At 40.8% G+C, this 24730-nt stretch overlaps 1 protein-coding gene across 6 annotated transcripts in view; it reads left to right on the top strand.

The window, feature by feature from the left end:
* Positions 1-24730, top strand: part of GRID1 (glutamate ionotropic receptor delta type subunit 1) — a 713795-nt gene that overhangs the window by 284463 nt on the left and 404602 nt on the right. For all 6 annotated transcript variants that reach the window (XM_028729284.2, XM_028729285.2, XM_028729283.2 and 3 more), the window contains exon 3: positions 17831-18115. In XM_028729284.2, the coding sequence (XP_028585117.2) occupies positions 17831-18115 (285 nt within the window). The remainder of the gene's footprint in view (positions 1-17830; positions 18116-24730) is intronic.

Raw genomic sequence — 24730 nt, 5'->3', positions numbered from 1 at the left:
TCCAAAATCATAAATCTTTGGACAATGCATACCCAAGCCTCTTGCATGAGTTTCATGTGCATCTAGCTACTGGGTCTGTGTAAGAGATGAGGAGCGCATCTTCTTGCTCTGTAGTCCAAAATATGTAAACTATTTTTTTGAGAGCACTGAGAAAACTGGTTGCATCCATGTGTGCTGCAGCTTCCACCAGTATCACACACAGGTCCGGTTTGTAACCGTCTTATCTTTTGCCTTTTCCTTTAGAAAGTTGTTTGCTCCATTACCATTTGCTTTTGCCTTAGGATTCCTGACTGGATGGATTTTGAAGAAGGCAAGAAGGAGCTAGGAGCTGCAACTGAATGAGAGTGTGTTTTGACTAGCGTTTTTGCACTCATTGGTCTAAAATTACTGAGCAGCTGTGTCATCTTCTAACGTACATGTTCTTTATATCCAGTGCTATTTTTCTAGCAAAAGAGGTGCTAGAACTCACCATGCACTCCTCCTTTATATCTCTTATAATGGCAATGGTACCCATCTAAGAGATGCTGGAACCAAGTTCCAGTGAGTTCTGGCTGAAAAAAGCCCTGCTTAAGTTAAAAGCTTTGCTTTCGTTTTTTAATAGAAAGCTGAGGATTCTGGCAAGTGGTCTGGAGTACCCCTGGAGGCAGGAGAGGGGGCAGCTTCTGCAACCATCTGATCCCTTTTCAGCCTTGAAGTGCATGCCTCTATTGCAGTTTTTAAGGCTGTCTTATTTCATAAATGTGTTTGATTTGAATATTTGGAAATACAGAGCTAGGCTTTAGAAAACAAATGGATGTGACATGCTGTTATTGTTCTTTCCTCTCTCTCTCTTTCATATGTGATTGTCTCTTGCCAGTGAAGCTCATTTTGATGTCTGAAGTACATTGTCATGAATTTAATACATGGGGTTAGTGGTGGGGTAGTGGAATCTGTGAGTAGTATTCATATGATTTCAGTAAAACTGCTGTGTTCAGTAGCTTCAAACATTAAATGGCTTGTAATATATTTACTAGAGGAAAGTGAGAGAGTCAAAATTCTATGGAATTTTCCTTTCAGGGATACATATGCTGCAGCCTGTGTATTACAGTGGCCCTGCCAAAGTGTGGTATATTTTAGGAGGGAAATGCGAATAAAATGTGTATAATTTAAATGCAGTTGAAGTTGGAAAAAAGAACAGTGAAAGGGACAGGGTGGACCACAGTGTATACCACCCTGATGGCTTCTGAGACTTTCAGATGGAGAAGAAGTGATATGGATTATGTTTATTTATTAATGATTTATTAATGAGCTGGTTGCATGGGAAATTGAGGATTAAATTTGGTGAAATGGGAAGGGTGGGTGACGCTGGGAGATTGGCAGTGTTGGGGGGGGGTGTATATTATATATTTATACATATTTTCCCCTAGGGGTTTAATTTTCACCCTCTGCACGCAGTTCCAGTGAGGCTGAGTTGTTTATTACTGGGGTCCAGATGTCAGACAGCAATGTTCAAGGCCATGTTAGGGAGGAATGTGTGCATGTTTTTCTCAAGAGGTATCAGAAGGAAATGTTTCAAAATTGAGTATTATAGGTAGATAAAAGAGGATTTACTCTTCTCGACTATTCTGAGGACAGGTTATAACAATGTATAAAAGCCATAGCAGAAATTAGTAATCAAACAGGTGATGTGTAGGGAGAAGGGATGAATGTATTTTGAAATGATAGTTGGAAAAGTTATTTTATTTGGAACAGGAAAGGAAGGAGTTTCCTGCTTGGCAGGTAGTTTCCTGCTTGGCAGGGGGTTGGACTCGATGGCCCTTGTGGTCTATTCCAACTCTATGATTCTATGAGGAAAATGGAGGGGACATCTGGGGTGTGGGTGGGAAGTCAGTTTTTAAATTTGTATTGAATTTCTATTAATTTAGTGAGAATTTGTTTAAAATTATGGAAAATCAATAAAAATAATTGGCAAACAATGCTTTGCTTGAGCTTGTTGTAGGTTGTACACATAGTTCTAAATCATTGCCTGGTGTTTCATGCAAACCAATGATGGCCATTGCATTTGTGTTTGCTAATGGAGACTATCCAAAATATTGAGATTCGTGCAAAAACAAGGGCAGCAAAATATGTGAATAAAAGGAAAGGAGAACATCTGCAATTCTCAAATTCCAAGCAAAGGCTAGAATAGAAGAAAATACATCTTTCCAATTTATGGACCATGCTTCACCCTAATGTTCTTGCAGAACAGGCCAGCCACATGAGTGTTTGACCAATTGTAGATGGGAAGAAGTTCCACAGAAAACAGGGTGGAATGGATTTATGACTGAACCCATGTGAAACTGACATGGAATGGAATTAGGTTGGTCTGTCCAAGTGGCATTACTTTGGTAGGGTAGGGTATAGAGCAGGCATTCCCAACCTTCCACCCTCCAGATGTTTTGAACTATAATTCCCATCATCCCTGACCACTGGCCCTGTTAGCTAGGGATCATGGGAGTTGTAGGCCAAAACATCTGGAGGGCCACAGGTTGGGGATGCCTGGGATAGAGTGTTCTGCCCAAAGTGAAACTATCTGGGGTCTAGATCTTTCTAATATGCCCAAGTACAGAATTTTCTGTGAATGTTCATTCATGTACTTCCAGGGTAGGGTGCAGAAGGGTATTGTTAACATAGCTTAGTAGTGGGGGGGGGGGAGAGCTACGAGCTAGGAATTCCTGATACAAAGCTCATCTCAGCCATGAATTCACACTGTGGCCTTAAGCAAGTCGAAGCTTGCATCTCCAAGACCACATTTATAGCATAAAGGCAGTAATGCTAACCTGCCTTACAGGATTGTTATGGAGAGAGTTTATGTGAAGCACTTTTGAGCACTTAGGAAAATTACTCTATGAATAAACTTAAGTTATTTTTAGCAAAAAGAGCAACAAGGTATGTGTATATTTATCACAGGAAATCCATTAATAGGTTTGTTGCGTACACAATCCTATATGCAGAGAGTGGACTCATTCTCTGAGCGTGGATTCTTTGAGTGAGTCAAAACAATGTCATTCATGCGTAAAATAGGTGCTAGTGGTCTTGGAGGAACTCCAAGTTTTGCAGAAGTACATTAAAAATGCTATGAAAGAAAAGAACCCTAAATGTGGGAGAAAACCAAAGCAGCTCAATGAGGAATGAATGTGCTTAGAGGGTACTGGATGTTGGATGAGTGAGCAAGGAGACTTGGGTGGAATGGAATATCTCAGAAGGTGACATGACTGGCTAGCTGGAACCCTGAAAAGGAACACTCCATTGCACAAAATTTCAGTGCCAGTCCTATTTGTATTAAGCATAGGGTAGAGACACAAATCCTGTCTCAGAGTAATAACTTCCACCTCTGGGTGTTCTGGCAAATACAGAACAGATTTTTTAAAATTGTACTTTAGTTTCCATTTAATGAACAAACACTATACTTCTAGGCTATGATACTTTCTAATTCTCTAGTCAGTATTATAGACTTTGCTGAATACGTATTAGCATTATGTTGAGGGAAAACCGACCAGTGCGTCTGTTGACCACTTGATGGCATCGCTACGTTGTACGGAAACTGTACTGCTGCCTCCTGTAACACATCTCTGTACTTCTTTGGTGAGAGAACACATTCAGGATTTAGAGTGCCAGAATAGGAAGGCAGCTATTTATTAATAAAGTCCAGTAAATGAAATGAAAGCTTGCGGCCTCATTTTCCAAATCTTATTCTCTTTCTCTAGTTTACTACTAAGTATTCTTACTGATTCTATTTGCCTGTATAAAAACCAGCGGAACAGCCATTTAGATTTCCTCCCTCTGCCTTTAATTTAGAGGCAGCATTTGTCATTTTCATCTTTTCTTTGCTTGCTGCATTTTGCCACGTTTCTCTCAAAACAGCAGCAGGTGAGCCCCATTCCTTCTTGGGGAAGCCTACAGGGTCCTCCTGAGAACGTTGGAGGAATACACTTGCAGGACATGGCCAAACATCTGCAATGCCAAGGACAGGTCAGACTGTTTTAAGTGCTTTTTGGGTCCCCAGAGTGAGACTCTGAGCCGAACTCCTGCATTAAACAAAAACCAAAAAGAACAACGTTCCCAAAATTTGGCTGCCAGAGGCATCTGGGCAACTTACTAGCAGCACATGCAGACAGCATCGCATGTCTCCAGCATTTAGGATTCAGAGGTGTAATGCCTCTGAAGACAGAGGCTCCATATAGCTCTCATAGGCTGAATGTTCTTGACTCGGCGGTTCTAAAGGGAAGATATGGAGGAGTCCCATATGACCAGAGATTATGCCACTGTGCATTGGGTGAGGTACAATCCACAGAGCACATTTTACTGAGCTGTCCCTTCTACAACGATTTAAGACAGTATCTTATAACTCCATACTTACCCCAGCTCAGTTCCCGACAAAGAGGAAAGCAGACAGCATATCTGCTAAATAAGTCTTCTGGGAAAACAACTTTTTCAGTGGCTAAATTCCTTTTCCTGGCACTCAAGTGTCGGAAACGTATAACTGAATGCTTTGATGTGGGTTATCTGTGAGAAGTCTAGTACTGTGGCCCTACCTTATTTATGTACCCCTATGATGTTATAGTTTATAATTATTGTGTAATGTTTTATTTCTGACTATTGGTCGAATAAAGGAAATTGATTGATCATATAGCTCTCACGTGTAAGCAGCTCAGGGTAGCCAATGTGGCTGGACTCAGTCGCAGGACTCCCAACTTTCATCAGCTTCTGCCACCATGGCCAAAGTCTAGGGATGTTGGGAGCTGTAGTCCAACAACTTCTGGAAACCACCATATTTCTTGTGTGTATTTGGTGGTGGTGGCCCCTCCCTGTTTTCAGGAGATTATGATAGTATAAGACATTACAAGGTACAGTGGTACCTCGGGTTAAGAACTTAATTCATTCTGGAGGTCTGTTCTTAACCTAAAACTGTTCTTAACCTGAAGCACCACTTTAGCCAATGGGGCCTCCCGCTGCCGCCGTGCCACCAGACCATGATTTCTGTTCTCATCCTGAAGCAAAGTTCTTAACCCGAGGTACTACTTCCGGGTTAGTGGAGTCTGTAACCTGAAGTGTCTGTAACCTGAAGCGTCTGTAACCCGAGGTACTACTGTATATCCAAATGCATCTTGACTGGGAAGAAAGAAAGCCTATGAACAAGATAGTTGGTGGTTTGGGGGGGGCAGGGGTGCAAAGTTGGATAGGTAACTGATGTGTTTATGCCTTTCTCACAATGCATGTGCATTGCTGAATTTATTTATGTTGGGTTAGTGTAGACTTGATGACTAGCAACAGAATGTGCAGTTTGGCTCTGTTGAAAATATTTTGTGTTTGGATGGTGCAAAAATTGATCAATGGTGGCCCGTTCACATAGGCAGATAGATAATCTCTGAACGCTATGGCCTATTGGAAGCAACTCATAATGACTAGCAGGTGAGTGAGTGGAAAGACATTGCATCTGAGGTGAATGTGAGGCAAATATATAATATCTGTCTCTGGTAGTAGTATGATTTGCAAGGGTCCGTTCTTCACACTTGATTTTGCAGACATTTAAATGATGGGTGGGCATGCATGTGTGAAACAACTTTAAGATTAAATTCTCTTTGTTCATTCTATATGGGAAAGCATAATGCATTTTCTGCTGGGTTTGTATAATTGTTTCCTAAAACTAAGAAAGATGGTTTGCTTTAGTCAAGAAGCACTAATGACATGCTAAGCTGTCTGTGGAACGTTATGTTTGCGGGCTTACATGGTACTTTTGAGTTGTTCTGTGGGCCATTAAATCAGTCTGGCCATTTCCTTGATTGACCTATAAGGACACACTGGAGAATTATGTGACAAAATTGCCATGAGGAGATGCTTCACAGCTTTTGGTTCATAGTTAGTGTGTGTGGGGGGGGGGGGGGGAAGAAACCCCCTCTTTCTTTCACAGTTTTACTCCTGAGTCATATTGAGTAACAGTGATCTGTGTTCCAGGAGCAGATACCAGAAAGAATGTGAGAGGTTTAACTTCAGCTACTGAAAGGGTACAATGCAGAACATTTCTCAGAATGTTCCAACTTCGTATTGTTTGGGGCATTGTGGGAAACTAAAATGGTGGTTAGATCCAGGGGCCCATTACTTATTTGGAATGCTGCTGCTCCGTTTAAATGGGAAAAACTATCACATGGTGACGGACAAACTTTATTGTTCAGATTGCTTCTTTCAGGGTTCAGGAGGAGATAATATTTACTTTTATTTTCTATTTTGATGACTTTTATCATATCTCTAAAACATCTGTTTTTGAAAATTGAAGTTAGCAATTTTGGGGGAGGGCGGGGCTGGGAGTGGCATAAAAGTGGTTAGGCTTTCCTGGGGCACAAAATAGCCGGTCACTGTGTACGGCTTCATTCTGCATTCCTACCATACCAAACCCCAGGCTCTTGGGATTATTAGAATATTCAACTGCATGCAAGAATGGCAACATCTTTTCATTTTCACATGTGGCTTGTCTCATACATGCCAGGGTTACATTCCCGACAACCACCTGAATTCCACCTTCATCCCCCACTTTCAGACTGACTGAAGCATGCAAAAGAGGAGCCCCCCCCTTCATGTCTCATGTGATGGATTTATAGGCCATACTGCTGGCAGTATTCCTGACAGTATGTGTAGTCGACTTTGCATTGTACATTTTGTGTGTTAGATGTGCTGGATATGACTTGCCGACATTTTTCTTTTAGTTATCTGAGTGTCTTGGCCTACATGTATATGAAGTATGACATTTCTGTCAATTGTGGAAGGATCCTAACCACTTTGATACCACCATGAAAGAGTAGGTCATTGAGTGAGGGCCAGGAATCCTTCTTTTCTTTTGTTTCCCCCCTTCCATTTAAGCCTACCCCACATGAATATGCAATCTTACTTCATGTTCACTCTCTTTGTTGGCATGGCAGAGATTTTCAGATGCAGTAGCATCCTCTTGTTCCCTTTCTGTCACTCCTGTCAAGCAGCCTCATATACATCTCCTTTTTCTTCTTTTTAACAATTCAGGTCATTAGCTGAGGCGAAGAGAGGGAATTGCTTTGGATGTGTCCTTTTGAAAGTTCTTAAGCCTTAATTAAACATACAACTGGTTGGCCTTTTGACTTGATGCATTTTGATCTCTTGGCTAATCAGGGCACTTAAAGAAATCACCATTACTTTAATGGGCTCAGCTTAGAAAACCAATCAAAACAGGAACTCTGGTGAGCACTTGAGTCATTCATAGCAATGGGGCTGTCAAGCATTGTTTTGTATTTTTAATGGAAACTTACAAGAATCTTATCTTCCGATGAACGTACAAATGTAAAGCTGTCGTCATGCAGCCTCCATTGGAGGATCTGTAGTGTGGCATCACAATCCTGGATTTGCATGAGCAAAAGTGATTGGGAAGGTGAAAGTGAGTTTAGTAATTTCATGGGGTGGGAAGAGGAGAGGGGTAATGTGGGTGGGGTTGGTGAGTAGGGCAAACAGAGGTGCAGCCCCATGTCGTATAATAAAAAGGATGTTTGAACACACATCATTTGTAATGCCAATTCCTGGATGCCATTCTGTCAAAAATCAGAGCCCAGGGAAATTAAGGGGTATGTTTCCCCGTGGTAGGAAGCCTTAGTTCTCAATGGAGGATGCCATTGGGCTGCATCTGTTTATACTTGGATATTTTTTAGGGTCTGTGTAAACTGCTTTAGTTCACTGGAATGAGTTGGTTGAATATTTGCCTGCATCATTTAGAAGATTTAAGGCCTAATCCAAGCATGGAGAACAATCCCCTTAATGATTCCAAAGAAACCTGCAACCTGATCCTATTTTTTTTTTAAATAATCTTTATTAATTTTCCAAAAAAAGTTACATTAAAAATCAAAACTCAGGAACATAGAAACATACACCCAAAGAAGAAAAAGGAAAAGAAAAAAAGAAAAAAAGAAAAAAAGGTTCTCCTCTTCACACTTATTTTCAATAACTTCTTTTCAGGACTTCCCCACGTCTCCTCCTATTGTTTCCCGACTCCAGTTTATTTATTCTAGCAAGTTTTTCCCCTAGACATCCTATACCTTATTTTATTAAAATTACTTAACCCTAGTTTGATTAAATTCATTTTAGTTATAAAATTATACTTTAGTTCATTGTTGTGCTAGCATTTTATTAACGTATATCCCTTAATCCTCTATATAGAAATAAAAGAACAGACAAAAATATAAGCATATTTCTAAGAAAGAAAAGAAAGATACCTTTCCTAAAATTGCCACCCTTTCCCTCCCACAGATTCCCCCTTCTTATCAAATATTCTTTATTCTATAAAAAATAAAAGTAGAAGTAGAAAAGGAACTTCAACCCCCTTCAGACTGTTAAGTCCCACCCTTCTCCCCCGGTTTCAATCCTTAATCAAAGTACATTTAATCCATCTTTCTAGCCTGGTGATCTCACGTCCGAGGCGCGTAAATCTCTCACAGTTCCTTTCAGCCGATTTCTTCGAAAGTCTCTCATGCTTAACTCCCAGGATCGAAGACTTGTTTTCTCAGTGTTGGCGGTGATTCTTTCAGTTAGACCTGTTTGCTTGTATCCCATATTCCAACGCTGTTTCATAAGTCTATATGTCCCAAATAGTCCTGTTTTCACCTTGGTCAGTTTGGGTTTCTTCTTAGCAGGTCTTGGTCTCTCCTCTCTTTTATATGGTGTCTCAGCCTTCCCTTCCTTCGGCTCTTTTTGCTTGGCAGATGTCTTTTCCTCCTCAATCTTGGGTTCTTTCCCTTGTCCAGCTGCTTGTGTTTTGAACAACGAGTCCCTTTCCAAGTCAGTTAGTGTATTTTCAGATAGCTTCGGGTCTGGTGGGCTCGTAGACAAAACAAGGCCTTTCTCATTCTTCTGTATCAGTTTTCCCACAAGAGAGATCAGCTCTTTCAAGTCAGCACGTATTTCCTGTATTCCTTGTTTTAAATCCATTCTTGCAATGTCCAAGAGTCCCCTCTAGAGGGATTCTGGTTTTAATGATCTTTCCCTCTCCGATCCAAAAGTCAGACTTGTTTGTGTCGATCTTTCCTTATTTGTAATATTTTGTAGCAATTTAATCGGTTAAAGTTTCAATTTTCAGTTCTTTCAACTTTGACAGCTAGTTTGACAGCTGTCAAAAGTATCTATGTCTCAGCAGGCTCTTGACTCGGGCTGCTCCCGGGCTTGAGTAGGGTGATACTTAATTTCAAACAAAATAATCTCTTGTCCTCCAGCACCTTAGTTTAGCTCTTTTAAATCCGTGAGGTTTGTATCTTTTATCCAATCTCACAAATTGTCCCGCAACTTTAGTTGTCAAATCCTTGCTTGCGCTGTTAACAATATGGAGGAGGCGGACTTCCCTTTTTTTTCATCTCCTCCGTTCGTACCAAATCCAAACCGAAAAATTTGTAATCCAATTTTCAAATTACTCACGGGTTGTTGCTCTTAGTTTTAAGTCCGAATTTAGCAGGAAGAAGTCAGCGCTGACTGAAGAATGGCATGCGGCTTCGCTCGGCAGGGGTAGCAGAAGACTCACAGCACCACGCCGCTCCCTGGCACCCGATCCTTAGCCTTTAAAAAGGCTCTTTCACGGGTCGGGGGGGGCGCTTACGATGCCCGCCGAGTCACCATGTCCACGTACCCCGTGTACGTGGTTTGTGAGGGTCCCCGTGTCGCCGGCACGGTAAGACCCGATCCCCTGCTGAGCCGATTCCCTCCGGAGCTCGGAGGGAATCCGCCATTAGCCAGACGCGCCAACCCGGAAGTCCCCTGCAACCTGATCCTAGCCATGTTCACTTGAAAGCAAGGTGAGCAAATATCCTACTTTATAGAGGAGAGTCCTCTATTTGAAGTGTTCTCTGGTCCAAGTCTTCTTTAAAGATTAAGAACTATGAGAAGCGGGCAGGGGCTTTGGTCTGTGTGTCTGCTCACAGGTGTTTTCAGGTACTAACTGTTCAAGGGCAACTACAAGGTCCCTGATCCCTCCTTATAGTTAGTAATCTTTCAACCAGGCGTGAACCAGAGGATCCTTCAAATAGAGGACTCTTTGCCTTCAACAATTAGTACCTGAACACACTACAGATCCTTTGCTCATTCTCCCCCACTATGGTGAGATGTATTCTACTCCTATTTAAATTACAGTGATGATTTCCAAATTTGCATATGTAAATATGATGCAAATGCGTGCCATATTTTTGGTGATGGATTTCCTCTTTTTGAGGGAAGACATAGGTGGCCACCCTACTTGAAAGGAAGGCCCACTAATTTCAGTGGGGTGTGCTTCCAAGTAAATATATTTACACTTACAAGCAAGAAAAATAATCTTATGCATGTTCACTGAAGCATAAGTCCTACTTTGTCCAACAGGGCTTACTCCCAGGGAAGTGTGCATAGGATACAGACATGAAAGAATATAATTATGCCCTGTATTACAGCTGCACTTTTTTATCATAGCCAACATAAACTAGAGGAGGCATAGGTTCCAGTGATTTAGTTTTTATCCATACAACTTTTCTGGAATTGAAACTTTCATTTGCAAAGGAACAGAAAAATACATTTCCTGGTCTATTTCTGGTTTATGAAGATAACCTTTATGATGTAAAAGTCTTCAGCCAGTCTGCTTGGAACAAAGTACCAACAGAAGCCAGGGCTCCACAATCATGCAAATGTCTGGGGGGGGGGGGCGGTCTGAAGCCTCTTTTATGAGCAGTGAAATGCCAACTTCCAGTGCACACTTTAGACCAGAAATATCAGGTGTTTCCACCCTGGATGGGGAAGCCTGCAGGATCTGAAGTTTTGTTTTGTTTTTTTGTGAAAACAACTTTGTAATGAGGCTAAGCTATTTGAATGTACCCAGATGAAATGACATTTGCACTGTCTATGCGCATATTTTAATCAGAGAGGGAAAAGAATATACACTGGGCCCTTCTACATGTAAAGGTTATCTGTCTATCTATCTTTGAGGTTTTCACAGAATCGTAGAATTGTAGAGTTGGAAGGGACCCTGAGGATCATCTAGTCCAACCCCCTGCAAGGCAGGAAGATGCAGTTGTCCCATACGAGGATCGAACTTGCAACCTTGGCATTATCAGCAACATGTTCTAACTAACTGATCTCTCTCTCTCTCTCTCTCTCTCTCTCTCTCTCTCTCTCTCTCTCTCTTTGAAACACTACACACTGATGATATTAAATTGACCTCCATACTCATTGTTTCGTGTTAGGATACAGGATAATCTTAATTATAATCTATTTCACTCCACTATCCAGATGATTAACACACTTTTTACAAACCTAGGTAAAGGTAAAGGTACCCCTGACCATTAGGTCCAGTTGTGGACGACTCTGGGGTTGTGGTGCTCATCTTGCTTTATTGGCCAAGGGAGCCAGCATACAGCTTCTGGGTCATGTGACCAGCATGACTAAGCCGCTTCTGGCAAACCAGAGCAGCGCACGAAAACACAGTTTACCTTCCTGCTGGAGTGGTACCTATTTATCTACTTGCACTGGTGTGCTTTCGAACTGCTAGGTGGGCAGGAGCAGGGACCAAACAACAGGAGCTCACCCCGTTGCAGGGATTTGAACCACCGACCTTCTGATTGGCAAGCCCTAGGCTCAGTGGTTTGGACCACAGTGCCACCCTAGGAAGGCTAAATATTTCACAAAGTCCTATTAACGTTCCAGGATTTTTGAATTCCTTGTACAGCTCTTGCAAACCTTACTTGCTGTGGTAGAATAGCACACAGGCAGTTGAGTCTTCTGCCAAGTGTCTGTCGCTGTGAAATGGAATCCTTACAAATGTTGCCAAATTTCCCTTCCGTTTCCTATTATGTTCGTTTGCTGCTTAGCTAAACTGCTTTAGGAGTTTTAGCTTCAAGAACAAAAAAGTCAGGGGTGCCATTTCTATGAGAGGGAGGGGAGGTGCGAAGGGATTTCAGGAGGGAGCAAAATTTTCAGTACGGTTCAAATAACTGCTATCAGAAGTTTTCAAAACTGAATTGCAAAAAGGCATACATTTTCAGAGTGTTCTATACACTTTTCTTTTCATTATTAGCACTTTTATTGAGGTTTTTCAGGAAACACATTATATCCCAAATGTGTATAAAATGAAGGCACAAACTGGATTGCAACTACAGCATTGTAAATCTCACAATTTCCTATCGCATGTGTCCTTTTGAAAGTTCTTAAGCCTTAAAGAACATGTCCTATAAAGGTAGGGCCAAACTATGCATTAAGTTAAAAATGTAGTTTCTTTATCCGTGCATGTTTTTAAGACTTTAAATAAATAGTAGCCCAAAGGGTCCTGATTGTGACTGTGCTGTAGAGGGAAGGGGTTAACTATTTTCTCTCACACAACACAAATCTCTCCAAGTGCTATGTGGCACACAAAGGAAGCTGCCGTTGGTAAAATAAAAATGGGACATTTCCTTTTGCTTATATCTTGCATTTGTCTCCTCTCTTTTTATACTGTTTGAGAGCAGGAAGATATGATGGAATAAAATAGCCCTTTAAAGCAGCCACCTTCCAGTGTTACTTGATATTGTTATGATGATGCTATTGTGCTCTGTCAAGCAAGGAAAAAAACATCGTCCTGGGCTTTGTCTAGCTTGCTTGCTTGCTTAATGGACTTTGGCTGGTGGCTATAAGCTACTGGAATCTTCTGGACGTAACTAGCAGTCAGGGCGAGAGTTTGAATCAGTGTTCTGGCTGCACCTGTGTGTGGCAGAGGAACAAAAAGCAGTTTAAATTTGGGCCACAAAAAGAAACCATACTGACATTCTGCAGCTGGCTTAGGAAATCAGCAATACTGTTGGTGTTTTAAAGGTGAGCGCTGTCTGTCTGGTTAGCTTCTACCACTTCCTCCATCAGGGATGGAGAAGTAATTTGATTCAGTAGGCATTTAAAGCTAAATCTGTCAGATTTGCACCAAACAAACCCCAAAACATAAAACCATTCCTCACACTTTATGCTGAACTTACATCTGCTTCCAACCTATTTTTGCTCTGACCTACTCTTTGGACAGCAATATCTTGGCAATTCTCATGGTTCTTTGCGAAAGGTTTGGTATCCTGCAGCTTCTGCCTTTGCTGTTAATCTGAGATGACACCGGTGCCAGGTGATCCCTCCTAGTGATTTGTGGGTCCCCCCCTCCTTTTTTGGTCTCAGCCTTGCTATACTTTTCTCTTTTATCCTCCCATATTCCCTCTCCAACTGAGACTCAATAAATTACCTGTGTGACACGCTAAGCTTTCTCTGGCACAGAGCCTGGGAAATCAAATCTGTTCCCAAACCTAGGCCTCCCATTTGAAAGTGAAGTGTTTTCTTGTAGCTAAATCAGGTCACCTCCTTTGGAGGCAAAGAAGAGGAAAATCATATCCCTATAATTAACAAGGAGTAAATTTAGATAATGCAGCCAGCATAAATTTATGGGAAGGGTCAAGAAGGAAATAATTTTGCAAGCATGCCATCTCTCCCTGTACTGCACAGCTTTACCATGTTCTAACCTTCCAAAATGAGCCATTGGGTTTCCTTATCTACTATTGATCTAAACTCAATAACATCTTTTTTTCCATTTTTGTTGTTGAAATACTCTCATGTAGCTTTGTTAAATGTAGATTTTATTTATTTAATTACTAATGGGCTGAATCTGGAGCGTGGGTTATTCAGTGGCGCCCAGTGGATTCTTTTGGAAAACTGGTGGCTCTCCATGGTTTCTTGCTCTTTCTAAGTTGTGAAGTAATTGTGCTTCGACAGTAGTAAACTGTCCCGTTGGTCCGATAGCCAGAAATAGGAAGCAGAGGGGGAGTGCTGGTGCTGGGGCGGGATGCAAGAACTGAACGATGGAAAAGAAAGGAAAAACAATTAAAATCCAAGACCATAAAATGATTCCATAGTTATCAGATGGCCCCAAATATGTGGTCTCAGACATCCTAGAACTTCAGAACAATAAATGTTTTGTTGAATATAGGCAGGTTTTCTAGCAAATTGGTACCACAATTGTGCACCAGACCCTAAAACTGCAGGATATGCTTTCCTCAACTAAGGTTCACTTGTTTGGGATATCAGGTCATTTACTCCTGTTCCCTCAGGGTTGTTTCCCAAAGTACTCAATACAAGTCTAACATTTCAGAACAGAGATGCCCAACTTCTTCATGCTCTGTTTTCCAGAGAGTATTCTGTGGGCTTGAGAAACATTTTCCCACACAAACTGACTTCGTGGATGGTCAGGCTTAGTAATAAATTTGGTACCATATATCAGTAAGGCAGTTGTAGCCGATGTGATGTTTTCAAGATCTTTCTGGACTACAACTCCCATCATTCAAACCATTGACTAAGCTGGCTGGCACTTATAGGAGTTTTAGTCCCAGTCATCTGGATGGTCCTATATTGGCTCCCTCTGGAGTAAGGTACTCCTCACAGTTATGGGGGGGAAAATACACTCAGCTATAGCCAGGACATTGCATTCAAAATCTGAAGAAAGATGTAGTGATAAAGTGTGAACTATTTATTGTGATTTGAAAACATTTTCCCCAAATTAAACATTATATTATTTCAATTTGATAAGTAAATAAAACTAACCTTCCAGTTACAGATAGGTAGCCGTGTTGGTCTGCCATAGTCAAAACAAAAAAAATTCCTTCCAGTAGCACCTTAAAGACCAACTAAGTTAGTTCTTGGTATGAGCTTTCGTGTGCATGCACACTTCTTCAGATACTGATATCTGGTATCTGAAGAAGTGTGCATGCACACGAAAGCTCATACCAAAAACTAACCTTGTTTTCCTTCTTTTCCTTTATTGTTGTTAGCCGCTCTGAGCCCGGCTTCGGCTGGGGAGGGTGGGATATAAATAATAATAACAATAATAATTTATTATTATTCTGTAAAAGAGAAATTGTGAAGTGATGTATCAAACCTTGATCAATATTTTTTTGGCAGTACTGAAGCATCGACATTCAGGGGATGCATACTCTTCTTTAGTAGTAGCTTTTTGATCTTTCTCTGAAGTCTCAAAAAAAAAGGGGGGGTGGAGATTGAAACTGAAAATACATGATTCTTTTTGCATTAAGAACAAAAAAACCCCCCACACATTCATGCTGCCTTTGTTCTGAAGGAAGTAATAACTGATTCAGTTTAACAAGCTACCAAAACATTCAGAATTTGTTCAACAGTCAATCTTAGGCCTTCAAAAGTGTTCTTCTTTTCCAGATTTTTAAGTGTTATACATGGTGTTGTTGTTTAATGCTCAAGATTGAGTTCTCCATGCTGCATTCTAGACATGCTTGGAGGACATTCCTTTTTAAAGGAATGCAAAGCCCAGCACAGCCTCTTAATACTGGGATGTGCATACATTTTATAATGAGCAAAACATTGAATTGATCGGTTCCAATTAGGATTCATTTCCATTATCCCTTTCATCACTCATTCATAAGTGTCTGGGAGGGGGGATAACTTTCTCTGGCAGCAGTGGAGGTCCTCTTGGTGGTTGTCTCCAGCCATAGAAATTCTATCATTTATTTTGTCATGTTAGTCTCCCTCTGTGTACACTGCTTGTGTCATTCCAGGGCATTCTGAGAAAATGGCAGCTGCCAGCCAATGGAGACCATTTTCTGTTGGCTTCTATCTCCACTCCTCCAGAGTCTCAGAATGTTACAGTGTCACATTTGGGGGAAATAAAATAGCAGCTTTCAGGAGATAATCACAAAAATCCAATACACCGTCAAGGGCTTCTTCTGTACTGTATATTACAAATGTATATATTTATATTACATTTTTGCCCTGCTATTCCTCCAAGGAGGCCATGCAGTATTGGTGGCCCATAATCCTCACAATAATTATGTGAAATAGATAAGACAGAGTCTCAGTGACTGGCCCAAGGCCACCCATTGAGATTCAGAGCTGAGTGGGGATTTGAGAACCTTGGTCTCCCTCATCAACAGATTGTGAAATCATTGTGCAACAAAGTTATCAGCAACCTACTTGTGCATTCCCTTGCACAATCTTGTTTCTTTGATATAAAACATTTCACCAGCACAGTAAGTATAACACTAAGTGTCTTTAACTTCACACCATGTTCAGGGCCGTCTTTAGCATATACACCACTGGGGTGCAAAGATCCGCCCAGCGCCCCCATATTTAGTTTAGCCTCCCCCAAAATTATCATTTATTGAGCTTTTTTTGGTAGGTGGGAAGCCAAAGTTTTTGACCTTTTTTCTTTTTTTTAGGAGAGCAAACTCAAAGTTGTTGAGCTTTTTTTTTTTTTTTTTTGTGGAAGTAACTAATCACTCACCTGTAAAAACGGCGCAGCGAAAAAAACTGCTGTTTCCTGACTCATCAGGAATATTTGGCGCTAAGGAGTAATAGAGGAGGGGGGTGGGGACTTTCATTACATTGCTTTTCACTGCCACCGATCGAGAGGGACCGGTATACAGTAGGTATACATTTGGCGCCCCCCAGAATTTGGTGCTCGGGTGCCCCGCACCCCTTGTACCCTCCGGGTAAATACGGCCCTGACTATGTTGGATACAACCATTTATTCTCTAAACATTTTGAGAACTCTTGAAACTTGGGTACATTCCTAGTTTGTTTGCTGGTAAATACAGCCCACCCTAGATCAGCCACTGTTGTTTCATACAAAGTTCTGAAAACAAATTGCATAGGTCTTTAAAATGGTCTGCTGAATAGACTGGCTTAAGTTTAACAACAGAACATTACAAGTGAAATGAATTTGCTTCAAAAAAAAAAAATACTCTAAGGCGGTTGATGCCAAATTTTATCTGCAAATTTGCTGGTTGGTTATTGAATATTTTTAGATTTGTATATGATAGTCCCTGATAGCTGATTTCATTATATGATATTTGCCAATAGTTGATGTCATGGTGGTATTTAATAAATGATATGTAATGGCATTTTATAAGTGATAATAACATGGCCACAAAGCAGTTGTATTTAGTATCTGACAGCGTTTGATAGTTTATATGCAGCTGTCGACTGACAGCTGATACGAAATCAGATTTCATGTGTGATATTTGCCAAAACATTTAAACAAACCTAAAGCACCCGACTTTTGAGGCAGAATGTACATATTCAGAATGTAAAACTAAATAGTGCATTCAAAATATCACATTCAAAGTTGGTGAAGAGAAAAATGGTCAGATGTCTAGTATTTGCCAATATTAATTTCACTTCTGAAAAGCAGCGTGTGCCCTCTATGCAGTGCTATTTTTCTAGAAAAAAGATGCCAGGACTCACCATGAATGCCTTCCTTGTTCTTTTATAATGGCAATGGTGTCCACCTGAGAAGTGATGGAACTAAGTTCCCGTGAATTCTGGCTGAAAAACCTCTGTGCCTCAGCAGGTTCACTTTTTCAGTAGACATGACTTGGCCACAGCTTTCTAGATTTTCTTTTCTTTCTTTTTTAAAATACTTTTTGTTAAGTTTTCAAAAGCAAACTCAAAGAAGAACATAAGTCAAATTTCCAAAAACAAAGTCCACTTAAACATAAGCTCTTGCATCCAGCATCTTAGTGTTTTCTTATTTACACTGCGCTTTGTCTTGCTCAAACTTCCTTCCTTCCCTGCTTCGGCTTTCACACATTTAACACCTACTCCTACAGATTCTTATTTACCCTCCACCCACATCACAAGATTTTAGTTAATCCTGCTACAGTTTTTAAACTTCTACAATTATTCCCTATATATGCAACAAATTTATTCCACTCCTCTTTGAACTTTGTTACTTTTTGATGTCTAATCTTACTAGTCATTTTCGCCAACTCCGCATATTCCCAGCTTTCTAGATTTTCATCTACCTGTTTCTTTTTCTCCTCAGCCTGTGACCTGATGACCCTGGGGATATTAGCCTTAGTCACCTCCACCGGATGTGCTTCTGCCAATGCCCTGCAGTCTTTGACAGATGCCATGCACATCCCCCACCTCTTCGTACAGCGCAACACAGGAGGGTCCCCACGGACAGCTTGCCACCTAAATCCTAGCCTTGAGGAGGACGAATACACGCTAGCAGCCAGGCCGCCTGTTCGCCTCAATGATGTTATGCTGAAGCTAGTCACCGAATTGCGATGGCAGAAATTTATAGTGTTCTATGACAGCGATTACGGTAAGTGCAATGAATCATTTCAGAAACATCCCCTGAGTCTCCATTTCTTTGAATGTTCTGTATCCTCTCTTTCCGCCGAAGAAAATAGACCAAAGACATGTTTTGGTATGGTACTTTGGGTTTTTTGTGTAACCAACGGGGAAAACGTGTTGAATGGACACACTTTTTTCTTGCTTGCTTTCTTTCTTTTGAGTGAAAGGTTGCTGTGAAAACTAATTTTCAGCCAGACTGCAAGTTGCTTAGCAACACCTTATCAAGACAGCTGAAGTTTGATTCATCTCACAATTTTTCAGTAAAATATTAATAAACTGTTGACACTGATTGGCAGGGTTCATATACTGTATGCAAGGCAGTACACAACAAGAGTTCCTAAACCATTCCTCTGTGATCTGCTTCTTTTCAAGTCTCCGTGTTGCTTGCTTTAAAAATTAATTTTCCGTATTGCCACATGTGTAATTTATTTCTTTACAGCATTTCCCCTACTTCTCCTTTCTGGACTGGATAGCATTGCAACCTATTCCTCACATGATAGGATTAGCATTTCCTCTGTGTCATAGGTACAGTCCACATGATGAATTTATTTCTGGTGTGAAACTTCAGACTTGATCTCTGCTGCCATGCTGAAGTATTGGGAGTGCAGAAACTTCTGTCCAAACTAAATGAGATGCCGTTCATGTAATAATGAGCAATTTTAGCTTGTGGCTTTAAAAAAGTGAGTAGTGGGCACAGAGAGGGAGCAATCTAAAGCAGAACCCATGAGACTTTAACCTTTTTACCTCTCTGAGGTCCTGACCTGAGTTGCCCCTCTCCTCCATGCTGGAAGAAAAGCTTCCATTAGCACAAAAGGGAGGTTTTCTTTCAATGTGAATAGCGGATACAGAGTTCCCCCAATCCAGATCAGGAATGAAGTCTGCAAGGCAAATTAGCGTATTCACAGGTTCCCCAAAAGCAGAGCAGGGGAACTGCTTCCCTCTAATGGTTGATGCAACCAATCATTGTGACTGATGGGTGAGAAAGAGGCAAGTGATTGACTCCTCCCACATGGTTGCACCATTCACTTTTAGTTGAGGTACATCACTGTGCCCATGTGTGAAAGGGACCTTACCGTATGCAAGTTCAAGCTTAGGAAAGATCTGGGCATGGGGCTGGATGTGTGTGAGATACATGTCAAACAGATGTCAAAGTCAGACAAAGGTAGAATCCCAGAGCTCACTCTGAAACTTCGGCATGGAAAGAAGACAGATGTCCTCATCAGGATCAAAGTATTCATGGCCTGGAAGGTGGAAAGCAAATAGTGAAGTGGGGCTGGGAATAAAAACCACATGCACACCATCATGAAGGAGATTTGAGCCCCTTATTTGCAGTTTCTTCTCCATGGTAGATGTGCCCCTTAGAAAGGTGGTGTTGGAAGCTGATATCTGACTCACCCATCTTAGGCCATATGTTTTGAAAGTATACTCTAGTAGCATAATTTTGCTTTGGAAGACATAGTCAGTCAATTTTGGACTTGTGATATTTGCAAATGTGGGGTCAAGTGGATGAGAAAGGTCGCCCTGTAGATGTTTCTGCTACAATGAGCAACTGGGAGAGAAAAAGATATGGCTGCCAATGAAGAGGTGATGTTTCTTAACAATCAACACAACTAGGCATTTTATTAATCTGATTTAGGATGCACAACAACAACAACAACAACAACAACAACTTATTTATACCCCGCCCATCTGGCTGGGTTTCCCCAGCCACTCTGGGTGGCTTTCAACAAAATATTAAAATATAATCGTCTGTTAAACATTAAAAGCTTCCCTAAACAGATGTCTTCTAAAAGTCTGGTAGTTTGTCTTTGACATCTGGTGGGAGGGCGTTCCACAAGGCGGGCGCCACTACTGAGAAGGCCCCCTGCCTGGTTCCCTGTAACTTGGCTTCTTGCAGCGAGGGAACCACCAGAAGGCCCTCGGCACTGGACCTCAGTGTCTGTGCAGAACAATGGGGGTGGAGAAGCTCCTTCAGGTCTACTGGACTGAGGCCATTTAGGGCTTTAAAGGTCAGCACCAACGCTTTGAATTGTGCTTAGAAACGTACTGGGAGCCAATGTAGGTCTTTCAAGTTATATGGTCTCGGCGGCTGCTCCCTGTCACCAGTCTAGCTGCCGCGTTCTGGATTAGTTGCAGTTTCTGGGTCATCTTCAAAGATAGCCCCACATAGAGTGCATTGCAGTAGTCCAAGCGGGAGATAACTAGAACATGCACCACTCTGGTGAGACAGTCCGCAGGCAGGTAGGGTCTCAGCCTGCGTACCAGATGGAGCTGGTAAACAACTGCCTTGGACACAGAATTGACTTGCGCCTCCATGGACAGCTGTGAGTCCAAAATGTGAGTCCAAAATGGGCACAATTACCCCATTCAGGACCAGCATTACGGTATAGGAAGAGGAACTGGGTGTGAAAAGCCCCTTCGGCACCTTCTGCGGTTTCCTGAATGACAACAAGTCTTGCATTACTCATGGCATCTAATTTCTAGAGCACTGATATTTTGGAAACGTATCTGAAAAGGGGGTTCTCAGTTTTGCACACTGCAGAAAACCTGGTTGCTGTTGTTGGGGAGTGTGGTGAACAAATCACAACAGAAAGGGGCACAACATATATTCTTAAGGCCACATACATGCTTGCAGTTGGGCTCAAAGAAGTCTGTTTGTAGCAGAAATAGTGGATACCCTACTGCTGTCCCTGGAAGCCTGTCTGAGACCCTCAGATAAAGATGATCTGTTTTTGTTTTGCACTAACTAAAATAGCTAACGTACACCCTTACTTTATTTTTTAATTTGGTGTGGTGACCTTGGACAAGCAACTGACAATTGTTTTGGTTTATTTTTGTGTATTTATTTCATTTAAAATACTTGTATTCTTATTTAAGTGTGGGCGGGGGGAACATTTCACATACAACTAAAATACAGTACAGTTAAAACTCAAACTTATAATCATTAAATTCTGCTAAAAATATAAGCTGCATTTTTATTTTTTAAAAAATCTGCACACTTTGTTTGGAAATAATGAACTGCATGTATTTGTGTTTGCATTTTACCGCATTGTGAAGGAACTATTGAATAAGCAGATGAAGAGAGCATTTAGAGCTGAGAGAAACATGTTTTATATATAGTAAACAGATAACAAAGTGCCTAATTTTGCCAACATTATGCTTTTGTTCTACTCTGTGGCAAAGCTTCAGTATAATTAAGAGTGGGGTGGAGGGGCAGAGAACCTTTTAAAACCAAAATGGATCCATTTTTAGGAAATGCAAAGATGCATTTAAATGGCAAGTTTGTGAATTAAAACTAGTTTTGTAGGCATTATGGCCCTATACCAATTTAAAGTGAAGGGAACTATGAAAGCCACCTTTTCAATTTAGGCACTGGATCCAATTTTGCAAAAAATAGATATGCGGATACCTCACTGAAATACTAGAACATGTTCCAGTTCTGATTCACTTCTGTTCCATTAATTTCAGTGGGGCATATAAATCCAATCCTTTGGATGCTTTATACTCAGAAGTGAATCCAACTGAATTCAATGGAGTTCTTAGGAAATGAGCATAAGATTGTGGCCCTAGTCCCTACTGATTGCTACAGAAATGTTTGGAGAGCAGATTATTTTTCTATGTAGAATAATCATGCCAAACCACTCTATTGAATAAATCCCCATTTCTATAGGAAAAATCAGTCATTGGTGAAGTAAGAAATGGCTGTGGAAAGAGGCAGACCAGAAGAGAGAAAAAATTAAGGTTGATAGAAAGTATAAAATATGTCTTTATTTTAAAGATGTTTGAGAGGAACAGGGATATCATGATCTTTATTTGTAAGGTTTCTGTTCTGTACCAGCTAACCTGGGAGTAAGAAAGTTACATCTGAATAGATGCATATTATAGGATTGTGCTGTGGATGTTTGTAAAATGTTAGGCAGGTTGAAGGATGATGCGACTCTCTGGGCATCAAGACATCTGTGTGTTGAGTTAATATGTGGTTAGATCAGTTAGATAAATATTGGAAAAAATTATATATCAAGGAAGCACACAGTCCCATTGGTCATCAAATTGTATTTCTTCATTTTCCTCTGATAAATTACCGTATTCTTCAAGCATCATACTTGCCAAGCTTTGTTTAGCAGCAGTCTGGTTACACACACACACACACACACACACACACACACACACCCTACTTGTGGCACGAAGACATATTACACTACAAAGCTTGACTTGCATTATGCCATCTATGGACTGCAACTTGGATCACTTGGTATACTGTTTTCGTACAGTACAATATTCAAGTTGATACATTAATACAGGAATGGACTACCTGAGTATACAGTACAGCATTTCTAAATGCTTTCCTGCAACAGTGCAAATTCAATTCTGATCAAACTTTCCAAAACCCAGGGAAACAAACTTCCGGATGAAAACTGATAGGTGAGGCTGTGTGGAATCTTGAGAAAAAACAATGGAGTTTTAAAAGCGTGTTGCAAATGCTGTGATATTATGTGAAGTTAAAATATGACTGTTTCTCTGGATTTGTAGAGCTTGGTCCCTGTTGCCTAGTAACTACTAAAAACTTGCCATCTGCCAGTAGTTCCTTAATTATTTGTCTAGAATATGAGATATTGGATCTTTGCAGAAGTTCACACAGGAGTTTCAGTGTAGTGCAAAATAGGAAGTATATGATGGAATATGGTAAACTAGGCAGTGGACTACAGAGGCCTGGTACACAATCATATTACTCATATTTACTGTATCACCTCAAGATCAGCTATTGATCTCCCATGTCACATTGCAGAGGTAGGCGAGATGTCTGTACTACTAGTACAGGATGTTTTGCTGGGAGCTGGTATGCTTAATGTCAGCACACCTCAGATATTCATTTGTTTTTCTAACCCTCTCTTCCTTTTAGAAAGCATAGAGTATGTTAGCTACACAGGAGTGCCAGTGGTCTTCTGTCTAGGCACTCAATTAGGTCCACAATAAAGAAAGACAAATCTGTTCCAGCTTTTCTCACTTTTCTAGTTTTCCAAGCATCAGTTTGCCACATGTCCACATAATTTGCAACATAAAAATATTAAAAAATGAAAATTTGTCAACATTTTACTGCACATTTCTTCTAATGTACACATTTTTCTTAACAACTTTGCCTATTAGTTACATGTTTGCAAGCAGTTTCCTTCAGCATAACACATATATCAGGCATGTCCAACAGGTCGATCGCGATCTACCTTAAAAAAGTTCAACAACTTTGGCTCCCCCACCCCCCATGGGTAGATCACAGTATTTTTATACTGTGAGTAGATTGCATTCTCTTGGGAGTTGGATGTGCCTGACATATATAAACCAATATAAACATTTTCGTGCATACTTTCTGCTAGTACGGTGATACCTCGGAAGTCGAATGGAATCCGTTTCGGAAGTCTGTTTGACTTCCAAAACGTTTGGGAACCAAGGTGCAGCTTCCGATTGGCTGAAGGAAGCTCCTGCAGCCAATCAGAAGCCGTGGCAGACATTTGGGTTCCAAAGAATGTTCGCAAACCGGAACAATCACTTCTGGATTTGCGATGTTTGGGAGCCAAAATGTTCAACTGGCAAGGCGTTCGACTTCTGAGGTACGACTGTATATGCATTCATCGACACCTTTTTTTGGGGGGGGTTGGGGAACTGCATCACAAAATGTGTGTGAATTTTGAAGGGCTCCTGTGTTTCAGCTTGCATATTGTTCTGGGATGTGCAAATTAGGTAGGTTCATGCTAAAAATGCAAAGAAAACTGAATCACTTCCCCATCCCTAGCCTACACTTGGTTAGTTTCAGTGGATTCCCCTAGATCATTTAACTGTAGCCTTCTTTCGTTTTCTTCCTACACACTTATATATAGGTCTTGGGTGGAATACTAATCAGGGCAACAACATGATTTTAAACCTTTATTTCTGACACATTCTCATAGCTTTACCGTAAGCTTTTGCCTCGGTTTTTTCTTTAATGCATTTGTAGCTGTCTGGAAATGGAAAAAGAACCCTTCTCCCCACGCCCCCGTTCCGTGTTGAGTTTTGTTATGCTGTCAGTTTTCTTTTTTTAAAAAAATTCTTCTGACTTCTAATTGAACAAATTTGATCCGGAAGCCATTGTGCAAATGGTATTATGCATTTCGTTTTTATTCCCAGTTACTTGTAACCGCAACAGCACTCTGCGTAATTAGGTTACTTAATTTAAATGTGGATTTTCTCATTCCTGTTAGTATTTTTATTTAGCAATGCTCACATAACATTAAAAATGTAATTGAATTAGGTGAAATCTCAGTGAAAATGTTACAGATAAATTGATTCCAGTATGTACCTTTTTTGTGATTGACTGGAAACATACAAGCAAAGACTGAGTTATAAACTCCCGACATATATATGAGAAATTTCCTCCCTCTCGTTGAAGAGCACAGTCCTTCAGCTCTGAATATTGCTGAAGGAAATGTGGTATAGTTGATAAAATATTAGACATGAAACAGAGAGACCTGAGTTTGAATGTGTAGTCACAACATGAATTTCGGACACTCAATGCCTTTCAGCCTGTTATCTCAGAAGGTTGTTGTGAAGACAC

The sequence above is a fragment of the Podarcis muralis genome, chromosome 6 (assembly GCF_964188315.1).
Source record: "Podarcis muralis chromosome 6, rPodMur119.hap1.1, whole genome shotgun sequence".
Taxonomy (NCBI): Eukaryota; Metazoa; Chordata; class Lepidosauria; order Squamata; family Lacertidae; genus Podarcis; species Podarcis muralis.
Note: the sequence above shows the minus strand (reverse complement) of the source record. Positions and strands in the feature narration are given on the sequence as shown.